We start from the raw sequence: 14,214 nt of genomic DNA, 5'->3' as shown, positions 1-14,214 counted from the left end.
AAATTACATTGAAGTGTTTTCATGAGAAGTTATTTCAAAATTTGAAATTGTCATCCCAATTTGAGAGACCATTGGAGATATTTTGATCATCCATAGATTAATACCTTTTTCTCTGAAGCGGTTCTTCTGTAACACACGGTTCCTATAGCATAGATTCAACGATTGAAAGAGCGTCACATCAACTATACATTTAGATTTTACACTTAAAATATTGGGTGATCAGTGAGCAATCATTTTCAAAGACATGGATTTGAAGGGGAAAAAACAGTTTTGTGATCTTTTTTATTTTTATTTTTAATAAAAAAAAAAAAATAGATATAAATCATATTCACAAGAGACTGAGATCTTAGTTCTTTTTTAAAAAATCATGATAATATGACTACCCACGTGGCAAACTCAATTCATTATCCTGGTATGACAAGTTCGGGCTACGTTCCTCGGGATACATGAAGTGTATCTCGAGGGAGTCATATATCATGAGGAGGGCTCAAACTTATCTCGTCGTCAGGTATTTGCCACGTGGGTATTCAGATTATGCCGCCTGACTCTTTGACACATTTTTATGGGAAGTGCTGTCATGTATCCCGAGGAGCTCAGATCTATGATTGTCGAACTTGTCACGTGAGGTAATCAGATTATTATAAAAAATAAAAAATAAAAAAAGCTGATTTCCGACACGTAGAAGACTTAGGTGTTAATTTTTGAACGTGGCCTTCTCTCGAGTCTCGACTTAGTAAAACGTATTGCGGTGTTCGCTCACCTGAACCTGTCACTCACAGGTTTCCTTCTGGATTCACACACCACGCCTGCACGCCATTAACAGAGGTGAATGAGACACACAGATGAGAGAACAGTCTTAGTTCGAAGCTCAAACCATTAGACAATCAACATGGCTCTCATCAACCACATCTCCTCCTCATGTCTTTTCAACCTACTCAGACCCTTCACCACCATCTCTTCTTCTCAATCCCTGACTCGTCCATTCTCCACCACACACGACAAGACCCTCCTCACAATCGAAACCTCCCTCCCCTTCATGACCCACAAATGCAACCCACCATCTCGGACAGTCGAAACCACCCCAAAAGAACTCCTCGCCTTCTTCAAACACATGTCCTTAACGCGCCGCATGGAAATCGCTGCTGACTCTCTCTACAAATCCAAACTCATTCGAGGTTTCTGCCATCTCTACGATGGTCAAGAAGCCGTCTCTGTAGGCATGGAAGCTGCAATCACCAAGAAAGATTGCATCATCACCGCTTATCGTGATCACTGTATTTATCTAGGTCGAGGTGGGACCCTCTTCGAGGTTTTCTCCGAATTAATGGGTCGTAAAGACGGAGGTTCCAAGGGAAAAGGAGGGTCGATGCATTTTTACAAAAAGGAGAATGGGTTCTATGGTGGACATGGAATTGTTGGTGCCCAAGTGCCGCTCGGGTGCGGGTTAGCGTTCGCGCAGAAGTACTCCAAGGATGGGACCGTTACATTTACGATATATGGCGATGGCGCTGCGAATCAGGGGCAGTTGTTTGAGGCACTTAATATGGCGGCTCTTTGGGATTTGCCCGTGGTTTTGGTTTGTGAGAACAATCACTGTAAGTAATGGGATTCAACGAACTTTGATGGAGAATTTTTAATTATTTTTATTTAGTTGTTTTCATTATGTTTGATTTTGCCTTTTAGATGGGATGGGGACTGCAGAATGGAGAGCGTCAAAGAGTTCAGCTTATTATAAGCGAGGTGATTTTGTTCCTGGTTTGAAGGTGAGGAAGAATTTTTGGATAATATATTGTTATTTGATTGATTTGATTTGTTTTGGGTTTTATTAGTTTTTAATTTGATCTAATGGAAAATATATGTATCTCTAATTTAGCTGGCTTGTAATTGCAAAAATAAAGGTACTAATTGTCTCAATTGTCCTTTGATGTGTTTGAAGTATGGGGTGGTGCAAAAGACTGTTCAACTTCTTTGGTTTTTATTTTTTAATAGATCAAGAATCGATATTGAGATTTCACTGATCCCCATTTATGTGTTAGTGGGAAACATAATCTTCGGAAATGTCCAAGACCTTATGGGAACGTTTGCATTGTACACCACATTCTTTTTTTCAATAATACCTTTACCCATTTTGTCTTTTAGTAAAAAAAGACAATGGCATGTTAGTCTTTTACATAATAAATACATTTGTTATACTCTTATGCCTTTATTATGTTGGCGGTAATTCGGTAAAAAACAAAATAGGCAAGAGTATTATTGGAAAAAGAATGTATTGGAGAATACTAAGGTCTCCATGAGTTCTTGGACTAGCATTCCCTTTTAAATTAATATGCTGATAAAATTCATGAGAATCACTTTTGAGGCTTTGATGCAATTGAGCAGAGAGGTTTATGTTGGCAAGGAATGCAAGTCCCATGTTTGGTGTAGGTTATCTTACAAGGTAGGGAAACCGACAAATATTTAATTGTTTAAGCATCTACACTAACTTGAAGTGTTCGACATGATCAAATTGTCCATTCCATTTTGAAACCACCACCTGCATCAGCTCTTTCGAATGATGGATAGATACATAAGAAAGTATTAAGCAATTATATATTTTAATCATCAGTTATATCCTATTTCTTGTTGGTTACGGTTCTTCAATTTTTCTATATTTGTATGACAGGTAGATGGTATGGATGCTCTTGCTGTGAAGCAAGCGTGTAGATTTGCCAAGGACTATGCCCTGCATAATGGACCCATCGTGAGTTTTTTTTTTTCCCCCGAATTGTACACTTTGTATCTATGTGTAATTTGAGGGGAAAAAACGATTTGATGTTTCAATATATGTGAGTCAATTATGGAGTTGGAATGCATTGAAAGTCACAGTGAGATGATATGGCCCTCTCACATCATCACTAAGTGACTAGCAAAACGAGAACAGAGAAAAACATGTATCGCCTTCCCAATAAAGAAACCCTAGACGACTTTCCCCAAAAGAATACAAGACATTCTAACATGAATCACTGATCAATGAATCTGTTTGAACTTAGAGGATTGATTTCTAATTGTTTGTTGATGATTCGAAATGGTTTGAAATTCCTGGTTGTAATTACTGCTTGAATTATCCTTTTATGTGAATGATGTGAAATTAATTTTATTGATCACTTTTCCCTATATTGGTGTTCAGATTCTTGAAATGGACACTTATAGATACCATGGACACTCCATGTCAGATCCAGGGAGCACCTACCGAACACGTGATGAGATAACTGGTGTGAGACAGGTTTGACAATCTCTCTCTTTTTTTTTTCTTCTTTTTTGCCAAATTGCGATAATTGGTCTTACAGGGTTTGGGCGTATTTTGTTTTCTTATTTTTGGTGGAATTTGATTCTCAGGAGCGTGATCCAATTGAAAGAATAAGAAAGTTGTTATTGTCTCATGAGCTAGCCACTGAAAAAGAACTGAAGGTAGTCATTCAACTCTTGTTTCGAACGTAATTGAGTATCAAAGAAATGGGCTCATTTGGATTGCTTTCATCATTGAGCTGTATCTTAGTCAGATTTGTGCTCTCTCTTTGGACCAGTTTTTTGGGGTTAGCTCACCCTCATTGGAGGTTGCGCGAAATCAGTGCTTAGTTTAGGAGTAAGAAAAGAAAGAGCTGCTATTGGCACCCCAACTTTTACTTATTACACCCCAATTAAAAATAAATGAATGGTTTAGAATAAGTAAAAGTTGGGGTGCCAAATAGAAGCTCTCATTTAATTTATTTTTGGTTAGATTTTTATTTTTTGGGTTTTGGATTTTATATTAGCAGCCTAATGATAATTGTAAACAAATACTAAAATTGTTTGAGAGAATGTTATAATGTTTTGTAATGTTGAGAATTGTAATTTGAGTCAAACCTTTGTAATGTTTGAAGAGTATGTTTTAATCTATAATTGAAGGGTGATAAATAATTTAAGAAATTGGGGTGTAATAAGTAAAAGTTGGGGTGCCCAATAGCAGCTCTAGTAATAAATAGTAACTCCATGCATGAAAAGGCTGAAATGCGCGATGGATTCTAATTGCAGGATATTGAGAAGCATGCTAGAAAAGAAGTAGATGAAGCGATTGCTCAAGCGAAGGTACGAAGAAATTTTATATAATAAAACACCCAAAAAAAAAAAAAATTATATTTATGTTACTTATTAGAGGAAAGATGCTTCTTAGCTAGTCAATGACTTGTTTCTATTCACTATGAGCTTTGCTTCTTTTTCATGTTATCAGGAAAGCCCAATGCCTAATCCTTCCGAGCTTTTCACCAACGTTTACGTGAAACAATACGGAGCCGAGGTAAATTCTATTTCCTCCAAATCTGAATGTTCTTTCTCCATTGTCGGCTTTTGTTGTTTTTTTCCCCCCTTTCTAAGAAAAGTACCTAAATTAAAAAAATAAAAAAAAAAAAGATTGATTCCTCCCAACTTTTCTGATTCAATTTATTAAATTATAAGATCGATACCGATGTAACAATTTACGAAATTATGAAAGAGTTTACTTATTGAGGTCTCGCTTCGCTGCAGGTATTTGGACCAGATAGGAAGAAAGTCAGATCTGTGCTCCGTTAAATCAACACTCCACTACAACTCATCCCCAAACATGAAATGCAGATGTTGTTTATTTGTATCCTAAAAAAAAAAAATAGTCGGGTGGCTCCGCGTACCCTTGAATGCTCCCCACCCTTTGTTGTATAGAGTATTTTTCTTTCATTTTGGTTATTTAAATGTCCGATCACCCCATCTTCCTTCACTCTGCATCTCTAGACATCGACTAGTCTTCATTTGAAAATCTTGAAGATTTTTTTTTTTGTATAAATGAATTCTTTGTGTAGGACTTTCCGAGGGGGGCGGTGCATGTGACAGTGGGATCAGTCTTGCCCGATGGGTGGGGATACCCATGATAAGCAAAAAAAAAAATCTAGAAAAATTTTGTCTAGATATCGACGACGACAACAATATTTTGGATTAGATTATTTACCTATCGAAAAAATAAAAGTTGGCTGGTTTGTGTTATCTTTGGCAATAGCTTTACAGATTTCTTCGCATCAAATAGTCTTAAAAGTATAAGTTGTCGAGAAATTTTTGTATGATAATTTTTTAAAATTTGGTATGACAATTGAAGTTACCTCAGTTGGCATTAACGATGAGATGTTATTTGAGAATTTTGTATCCATTCTCAACTCAAATCTACCTTGTCGTGTCTATGAAAAAGAATTTGGTCTATATAATAAAGGAAAATTATTTAATGATCCCTGATGGAAGGTTTTTTCTTTCCAATTAGTCCCTAAGTACTAAGGTTTTTCTTAATAGTCCATTCAGTATAATTTTCTTTTCTCAATGGTCTCTCCATCTCATCTCAGGTTATAATATGTTTGAAATGTATGAAAATATTTAAAAAAAAATGAAGTAAAATAATTGAAAAGTCTTAATTTTTTTTTACATACATCTTTAAAATATTTGAAAATGATTTTTTTTTCTTTCTCAAATCTTTTCTATCAGAATGGAACCTCTAAAATTATATTGGAATGTTGAAATTTATTTTTTTTTTTTTACAAAAATGATGAGTTTGAATGATTAGAACAGTTTTAACATTTCAATCGTGAGAAATGTCTAGGATGGGATTTAGAGACTGATTAAAAAAGCGGGATTTACTAAATAAATTGTTTAACCAACTCTTAAAAGTTAAGGACTAATTAGAAAGAAAATATTTCATTAAGGACCGTTAAATAATTTTTCCTTATAATAAAGTAAAACATTTTTTTAATACACAACCAAGAGTCATTTTTTGCCCACGAGACTCTTCGTTGCTTGTCACGTCAAGCATAAAAGGATAGTTTTGAAATGAAAAAAGTACTTTTGTAAATTAAGAATGCCATTCAATACACATAGGTACATGTGATTGATGGATTCCAAATTTCTGTGAGTTTTATGAGCAAAAAAAATATCCTCCACAGCAGGAGTTGAAGTCGTGACATACTCTCCCAATGTGACATGTGATAAAATTATTGATTTTCTTGCATTGGGATGCACAACTGCACATTCTCGTAAACATGTGCAGTTGTGTATCTCGAAAAAGAAAAATTACAATTCTATCACATGCCACGGGTGGAGAGTGAGGGTTAGTATGTTAGAGGAAGAAGTCAGAAAATCATTATTCAAGTGTGATTTATCCTAATTATGTTTGTAATTTTTTTTATAAAAGAAAATTAATATGTATTTGTGTAATAAAACGGCCACCTTCTCCCATTATTATAACGTAGATGCACGTTTGAAAAGTTAAAAAAAAGGAACGGAGATCAATCAAGAGTCAAAACTTTGACTTTGTCAAGAATTTTCATGAGGTTTTGGGAACCTCTATTTTTTATTCTCGAGAAGTTTCTAGAAGATCTAATTGTCAATCGAACTCTTGCATCCAACGGTTTGGATTATCAGCTATCACCCAATGAAGAAATCGCCCGCGCGTTGACATCTTCTTTGTCACGCGTTAATGGAGTTCTATTTGAACGGTTGGATTTTGTTTTAGAACTCCGTTAGTTTGGTAAACGACTTGATCTCTTAGGTGGGGCCGGGCCAGGCCATTACATTACATGATGTTATCTTACTTTTCCCTCTACGCAAGCCACGTGGTGGGTCAAATGGAAAAATTTATTAATTTCTGCCACCGTAGTAGAAATAGAATAAAGAGTTTTCTTTTGATTATCCACGTGGCTCATCTTTATTGGATATAACTAAACAACGGAAAGGATAGTCGTGGGAAGGAAGTATCTCAGAAGCAGTTTGAAGTGACACGTGGGATTATTAAAATCTAAGATGGAGACAAACATCACCTGTCTCTTGTGATAGTTAACTTAGTCCAACACTCCAACCCTGGCTTTACGAATCGCCAGAGAATCCAATGAACCCTTCCATCTCCATCTCCACCTATAATTTCCCACTGTTCCAACTCTTAAAAATATAAATATTCTCTGTTTTTTGTCCGAAAAGTAATAAAAATTGAGAGTAAATCTGGTCCATCAGCTGCCCATGTGACCCACTTGTTCATTGTTTTCTGACACTCAATCAGTTTAGATGGAGAAACTGCAAATGAAAAAAAATATAATTTGTGTAATAGCAATTGGACATTATAAACAAGCCCAAAGTTGGAATGATTTATGACAATAGATTCGTATTTTCTTACTCTTAAAATTTTCACTCAATCGGTACTCAACTAAACTACTGGCAAGGGCACAAAACCAAAGATCTTTTTCTTTGAGATACACAAGGAAAAGATCAACGATTATGTGTCCTTGCCACGTCAATCAAGTATAGATAAAGTGAAAATTTTCGAGTCAAAAAATCATTAGCGTATATAATATCATCTCAATCGAACTACATGCATGTGTGTGAATCAATAATTTTGTGTCAGTCTTACCTAAACTCCCCTCACAAATATGTAAAGTATCGGATGTTACAATCCTGATAATATGTTTTTTCATTAATATTTTTAGAAATAATTTTATTTATCTTTTATGATAAAAGAAATAAAGACATTTTTTTTTTCTTTGATGGGTAACCTAGCTTGAACGCAGATCTCAAAAGTTGTTTTGCAATTTGTCGAGCCCTCAAAGCTATGGGTCTAAGTCTAGAAATTAAGACATTAAGATAATACTAGAGTTTGCTCATGCCAATGGCACAACTGCACATGCTTCTTCTTCTTCGGGGTAAAGGGTAAAAAAGAAAAATTAATAAAGTTAAAAATATATTATTATTAGGGTAAGAGAAGAGGAAAATAACAAAGTTGGGTTTGGGGGGGGGGGGGGGGGTTAAAAGAAGAAAAAATAATTAAGCTAGGGGTATTTTTTGAAAGAGAAAGAAAAGAAAAGATAAAAAGATAAAATCAATCCTCGAGATATATTATTATATATTGAGACAAAGAGAGTGAGATCTACCATAGTGTTTTATTATATAAATTGATTATTTTTTAAAGATTTTCTAACATTTAGTGATATTTTGAAAATTGGATATAGCCATTGATTTTGCATGTTTTCCTTTTGAACAATGTTAAGAGTGATTGTAACCCAAAGGGGTTGACTTAGTGGCAAGCCGAGCCTTGATAAGCTCTTTAGAAAGAGTAGGTTAAGTGTTCGAAATCCCACAAAACAATGAATTCTTTGGGGTCACCCTCCAAGACCTGATTGGCCCTCGACAACCTATTGCATGTAAGACTTCCCGAGGGGGTGATGCTTGTGACTACGAGATTAGTCTCACCCAAAGGGTAAGGATACCCATGACAGTGTAGGACACCGTGTTGGACACTAAGCTGATGTGAAGGTGTCCTCAGAACCATAGATACTTCTCACTCAAGAGGTTATGAGTACACCTCAACATCAACTCAATGTCCAACGCAATGTCGTAGGAAGTATCTTACGTATTATGCATTTCTTTTTGTAGGAGTATTTTTAAAGTATTGGAAGTTGTTAAGATATCATTTGAAACTATTATTGTTATCCATGTTAACAACAAGCATGTCTTATTTTCAAACAGGTTAACAACTATTATTCTTCTCTCTGTACAGACATGTCTTCCTTTTATTTTTATTTCCCTTTTTTTTCTTTTTCTTTTTCTTTTTTGTTTTCTTTGTTCATAATGCAAGAAATCCTTTTACAAATCTAAGTTTGCAAAAAAAGATCTTTAAAAATAAGAATGGTATAATATAATTGAACCCCCAAAAGAGAGTAACAATGCTCAACGTAAATCTATTAGAAAACCATTTATATCTCAAGCTAGCTGACATTAAACAAATATTATTTTATCTTTTAATTTTAAAAAATAAGAGTTTTATTAGCATTGTGCAGTGGTATTTTTGTAAGTAAAATTTTAAGAAAGGGTGACGATGGCTTGACTCCTAAGCATGACTCTCTTGAAAAAAACACATGATCCCAATCCTTTAAATGTAATATCCAATGGTTGAGATTTATCATTGGGATAAATATCTCCGAGATTTGTTTTTTGAAGATACTCATAAATCTTAACCATTGTATTTTGTGTCTAAAGGATTATGTGTTTTTTTCCATGAGTTATTTTAGGAGTCAATAGATCCCAACCCTTTAAGAAATTACAATACATACAAAAATGACATTGGAAAATTACAACAAAATCTTCATTTTTATCATTAAAATATAAAATAAATTTGCATTTTAAACATAATTATATTTAAAACATGAGTCGTGATAATATGACTCGCAAGGTGGCATACCCAAATGACTCCATGACATGGACAAGTTCGGAAATCATAGATATGTATGTCTCGGGATACACAATCACACTTTCCCATAAAAAAATGTATCTCAAGGAATCATGTATCCTGAGACATATAGATCTACGATCCCAAACTTGTCCACGAGTCATATTATCAAGACTCTTAAAACATAAGGTCAAAAATCTCATAAGAAAAAGTTTTCTTCTAACAATGGAGACATTCTACCACACCCATCATCATCCAACCTTATATATTCCAATAATTTGGGTCATCTAAATCTTCTCCTTACATGACCCAAAATTCATAGGTGTGTCCCACAGCCCTAAGATCTCATCCATTGGCCATAAGATAAAAAGCATGGATTAAATTGTAATAATAACAAAATAACTACCTAATGTGCCTCCTATTGGATTTTTACTTGTAAAATATGAGAGAGAAAAAATAAATAAAATTAAAATAGAAAATTAAAATAATAATAATAATAATAATAAAATGTCTCAGATGATTGGATGCTGGTGGCAGCATACAAATTTTTAGAATGTGGGTCCCACCAATTTGGTGGTGGAGTCAGAACAAGGCTTCTTTTGATTAGTGTCCCACTTACCAAATGGTATAGCTGTCCTTCCAACCAAAAAAGCAGGTCTGGAAGCATTATATAAATTCTGTATTATTGCAAGAACCATGTTCCCTCTATCTTAAAATTGCCACTAATATACATATATATATATATATATATGATTGATGTTGGGAGGTCCTAAAGGGAGTCAAATATTGTAACAAACATTTTTTCAATGTATAGATTAGGAGTTTCGAGACAGTGATTTTTTGTGAGAATGATCTCATTTATATCTATATCTATATATACATGGGCCATATGTAAAAACAATGGTTTTTCAAAATATGGGTTAGCGATTTTGGATTGAGCTGATTTTTTACGATGATGGTCACTATGATGAGAAAATCATCCTCACAAAAAATCAACTCAATCTGAAACTTTTAAATCCATCAAAAGTGATTTACAAGTTATTGACAAAAATTGGCAAAAAATCGACGGTCCACATTCTAAATCACTTTTAATGGGATTAGAAGTTTCAGATTTGACTGATTTTTTTTTTTTTTTTCAGGTGATCTTCCCATCATAGATATCATCCTCATAAAAAATCAGCTCAATCGCAAATTTCTAACCCATATTTTGAAATTTTATTAATGTTACATTGTTTTTACATATGTTTTTTCATATGTGTCTTGTATATATATATATATAAGGAAGCGTTCAGAGGCCCCAAAGAAAGTCAAACACATTATGCTAAACATTTTTCAAAATAGGGGTTAGAAGTTTAGGAATTAAGTGATTTTTTGTGAGGATGATCTCTTCATCTCTACGGTGAAGAGATCATCCTCACAAAAAATCAGCTCATTCCGAAACTTCTAACCCTAATTTACGAATTGAAGAATCATGAATTATCCGATTTTTGTAAACCACTTTTGATGGAGTTAGAAGTTTTGGAATGGGCTGATTTTTGGTGATGATGATCTCCTCGTTATAGAGATCATCCTCGCAAAAAATCAGCCCATTCCCAAACTTCTAACCCATACATTGAAAAAATGTTTAGCTTTCTGTAGGGCCTCCAAACGTCACTCATATATATTTTACCATAGATTTAAAATTATATTATAAAATGCTAAATATTTTATTTGTATTGCTAAACATTATATATAGAGAGTTGAGTTCAAGGGACAACAAAATAGCTAAAGTTTTTTTGTACACCCTTTTGATGAGGTTAAAGTTTCAGAATGGGCTAACCTTTATGAGTACCTTGATAACACAATCTAAGATATGCTTATCCCGAGGATAATCTCAATCATTGGATTTTGCATTTAAAGGGTCGGGATCATTTTTTTTTCATAAGTCATTCTTAGGAGTTAAGGGATCTTGATCATATATGTATGAGTCGTGTTGGAGTGACCTCAAGTTAGAATCTCATATCGGACTTCTTGACATGAAAGTGGATATGAATAATAAATGCTTTTTCACTCGTATTTCGATGAAACACATCTATGGTTCTCATACACTTTCACATCAAAAAGTGTGATATGAAGTTCCAACCTGAGGCCACTTCAACATTATTCTCTCTCTCTCTCTCTCTCTCTCTCTCTCTCTCTATATATATATATATATGGACTAAAAGTTTCGAAATGGGCTGGTTTTTTGTGAGGATGCTCTATGGTGAGAAAATCATCCTCACAAAAAATCAACTAATTATAAAATTTGTAACATTAGTTTATAAGTTGAAGAATCTTGAATCGTCAATTTTTTACCATTAGTTTGAAATCGTTTTTCATGGGATTAAAAGTTTCAGGGTTGACGAATTTTTTGTGAGGATGATCTACTCATTATAGAAATTATCCTCACAAAAAATCAGCCCATTCCCAAACTTTTGAAGCATATAAGACAAAACTTTATCTAAAATGTTGTCTAGGATTTTGTTTAAATAACCCAACCCTATATATGTATATATCAATTTTCTAAAAAAATTGTGATTGTGAAGAGAAAATAACTATTTTCTTACACCTTATGTTATGCACCATGAAGTATCATCTTCTTAAGCTTTGTGCCTTGAATTACTATCTCTTCAATTGTATTCAGATGTTCACAATCTTAGTATTAATCTATACAAATCGGATGAGAACGTAAAGTATTAAAATAAAGTATTTGCTCTCTAAACTCTTTTCTTGGAATGCATATGTTTTATTTTGTGATTGTGTGAATTATATTATTCTTTGAGTCCTTAAAATTAGTCAGAGAATGATCTATCTTCGTTTCTCAAGTCAAATAGATTGTGTGGTGTGCATTTGAAAGTAAATAAAAGCAATCCCAACAAACTCTTTAAACCTAACATGCTCTTTATTATAAAGAGTCAAACCATAAAAATCGAGTCCAATACACTCTTTACTACCCCATGTTAAAGTAACGAACACAGAAATCAATGCCAAGACTCATCATAAGTAACGAGTATTCTTTGATTCTAATAAAAATATAATATAAAATTATAAAAAAATATTTTCCTTGCTAAGTTAGTAAGATTGACAGTCTAGACAACATCTTTATAATTTTCATGAAAAAACTCATATTTATAAAATAAAAAATAAAATAAAATAAATTGAGCTTGATCATCCAAGGTGTTGAAAATGGAAGATTATCAAACTTAAAATTAAAATTCAATGGTGAAAAATAATGATTTTTTTTTCAAAATTCTTAGAATTTCGTTCTCTGAAAACTTATGACATTGGATCGTATTCCTAGATTACAAGATGTGAGACCACCATGCAATAAATTTTAGACTAACTAAAATAATATTTGTCAATTTTTATCAAAATATATTATTTATTTTAAAGATCATTGTTTAAGATGCTCTAATACATGTAGAACATAAAATTTATCTTTTAATATGATAAAGATTTTAATTATTTATCAGAATAAATGTAATTCATGAATTTTTTGGGGGACGTTGGACCCACACTTCAAGGTTCGCACTGGAACAAACTAGTTACAATTGACCTAATTGAATAATCTCTACTCGTTACATATTCTTGTATAAATATTCTGGTTTTCATTAAGGTGAGCACTCAACAACAAAATTTAGTAACATAAAGTGTTCAAAATGTAGGTGGGTCCCACGACCTTTCATAAATATCTTTTAATATAAATTCTAATTCAGCACACCTGGAAGTTGGATAGTTAAGTGACTCCTGATCTCCTATGCACAACGATTGGATACTCATTGACTCTATTTATTTTAGCTATAATTTTATTTTTACACCAACAAAACCTTATCCCAAATATTTGGAATCGATTAAATAAATGTCTCTGTCCATTGCTAAATGTCAAAATTTATTTTTTATAACTAAGAGTGAGTTCATACTACTTTTGATCTCCATTCATGATCTATTACTGCTCTTCTTATATTTTTTTTAGAGTCTTCAATTTAAATATTTATTTAAAGTTCAAAATTTAATCGACTTTAGTTGAACATGTACAAATTTTCTTGACCGACATTTTCTTAGTTATTTGAAGTATTTTTATATATTTTTTCAAATACTTTATATTTATAAAAAAAAAAATCGTATATAATTATTTTTAATTTTTATTTCTTAATCCGTCTATTTACAGTTATGTTAATTTATGAATATGATGCTTCTTGACTATCCAACATTCAATCCCATTAAGCATATTTAATCTTTTCTATTGTATTAAAAAAAAAATCTTTTTATTTGATTAGTATGCATCCATCATTTTGGCACTTTAAAAGTGTGCCTCCACTTTAATCGTTCAACTTAAATTGTATGGATAACATATTTCTCAATCTCTCCATTAGAAAAAAAAAAAAAAAAAAAAACTTTGAAGCGGGCAGGTCGCTTCAAAATTTTGAAGGAACCCTTTCCATTGAATTACACATGCCATTTCTACGAAAGTCATCCAAAAATTGACAATAAGAGTGTAATATAAATTGAAAACGTTACGTTTCTTGTAACGATGAGGGTTCCTTCAAAATTTTGAAGTGGACTCCTCTCCATCTTTGTATTCAAGATAACAAAATTGACACTTTAATGTATTTCTAGACTATCAAATTTAATTGAATAATGATTCTAATGCCCCCCTTTGACATACCCCTCCCCCCCCCCCACACAAAAATAAAAAATAAATAAAAATTATAGAATCGTAGATCATTTACCTTAGGATATGTAAAATCATAAATATTTTCTTGTGTATCTCGAGAAAAATGATCTATGGTTCAATGATGGCGACGTAAGCGATAGGTCAAAGGAAGCGTAAGAGTATCACGACTTGATTTAATTGGATACTATTCTATCATGTTCATGATAAATTTACACTTTGCATGCTTATTTCTTGATTCTCCTTATTCTAAAATTCTTGAATTCTAATATTTCTTTGTAATTCT

At 32.9% G+C, this 14,214-nt stretch overlaps 1 protein-coding gene across 2 annotated transcripts; it reads left to right on the top strand.

Annotated features, from left to right (window-relative positions):
* Positions 1 to 726: 726 nt before the first annotated feature.
* On the top strand, positions 727 to 4,764 carry LOC147398953 (pyruvate dehydrogenase E1 component subunit alpha-1, mitochondrial-like). Of its 2 annotated transcripts, XM_086448326.1 has the most exons (8): positions 731 to 1,595; positions 1,684 to 1,763; positions 2,663 to 2,740; positions 3,167 to 3,262; positions 3,376 to 3,447; positions 4,051 to 4,104; positions 4,247 to 4,312; positions 4,540 to 4,764. In XM_086448326.1, exons 1-8 carry the CDS (start codon positions 890 to 892, stop codon positions 4,582 to 4,584), a joined length of 1,197 nt encoding a protein of 398 aa, XP_086304452.1. In that variant the 5' UTR covers positions 731 to 889; the 3' UTR covers positions 4,585 to 4,764. The 2 variants fall into 2 exon arrangements, with proteins under 2 accessions (XP_086304453.1, XP_086304452.1); XM_086448327.1 differs by lacking the exon at positions 2,663 to 2,740 and having other exon boundaries at positions 727 to 1,595.
* Positions 4,765 to 14,214: the final 9,450 nt, after the last annotated feature.

This window comes from Akebia trifoliata, chromosome 7 (genome assembly GCF_017979445.1).
Source record: "Akebia trifoliata isolate Shusen 1 chromosome 7, ASM1797944v1, whole genome shotgun sequence".
In the NCBI taxonomy this organism is placed as follows: domain Eukaryota; kingdom Viridiplantae; phylum Streptophyta; class Magnoliopsida; order Ranunculales; family Lardizabalaceae; genus Akebia; species Akebia trifoliata.
This window is presented reverse-complemented; position numbering and strand designations above follow the sequence as displayed.